The 483-nt window shown below is 43.4% G+C and overlaps 1 protein-coding gene across 1 annotated transcript in view; it reads left to right on the forward strand.

Annotated features, from left to right (window-relative positions):
- LOC109338019 overlaps positions 1-466 on the forward strand; it is a gene marked incomplete at its 3' end in the record, with an annotated part of 1639 nt that extends 1173 nt beyond the window's left edge. The window contains exon 2 of the mRNA XM_019575146.1: positions 5-466. Coding sequence (XP_019430691.1) covers positions 5-466 — 462 coding nt within the window. The remainder of the gene's footprint in view (positions 1-4) is intronic.
- Positions 467-483: the final 17 nt, after the last annotated feature.

Below are 483 nucleotides of genomic sequence, written 5' to 3' on the forward strand. Positions count from 1 at the left end.
TCAGTGGTGATAGGAATACTGCCTTTTTCCATAACATTGCCAAGATAAGGTATGCAACTAAGTCTATGTGTATCCTTAGACAGGGTGATGAAACTCTGCTCCATACACAGGAGATTGACAACCATGTCTTAAGTTACTTCACAAATTTGTATGCTTCTAAGAACATAACTCAGCCTAGTAACCTCATTGAGTGTGTGATTCCTAAGCTGGTTACTCAGGATGACAACAATATGCTGTCCAGGATCCCCTTGGATGATGAGATCAGGGCTGCTGTNGGAGAGGGTGCCCCTGGTCCTGATGGGTTTGGTGGCTGCTTTTTTCAAGATTTTTGGGACATAGTGGGGCCTGATGTGTGTCTTTCTGTGATCCAGTTCTTCACTCAGGGTTGGATTCTCCCTAATCTTAACTCCAACAACCTGATTCTAATTCCAAAGTTCCCTTCAGCTGATAAAATTGAGGATTTCAGGCCAATAGCCTTAGCAA

This window comes from Lupinus angustifolius, unplaced genomic scaffold (assembly GCF_001865875.1).
Source record: "Lupinus angustifolius cultivar Tanjil unplaced genomic scaffold, LupAngTanjil_v1.0 Scaffold_16_127, whole genome shotgun sequence".
Classification (NCBI taxonomy): domain Eukaryota; kingdom Viridiplantae; phylum Streptophyta; class Magnoliopsida; order Fabales; family Fabaceae; genus Lupinus; species Lupinus angustifolius.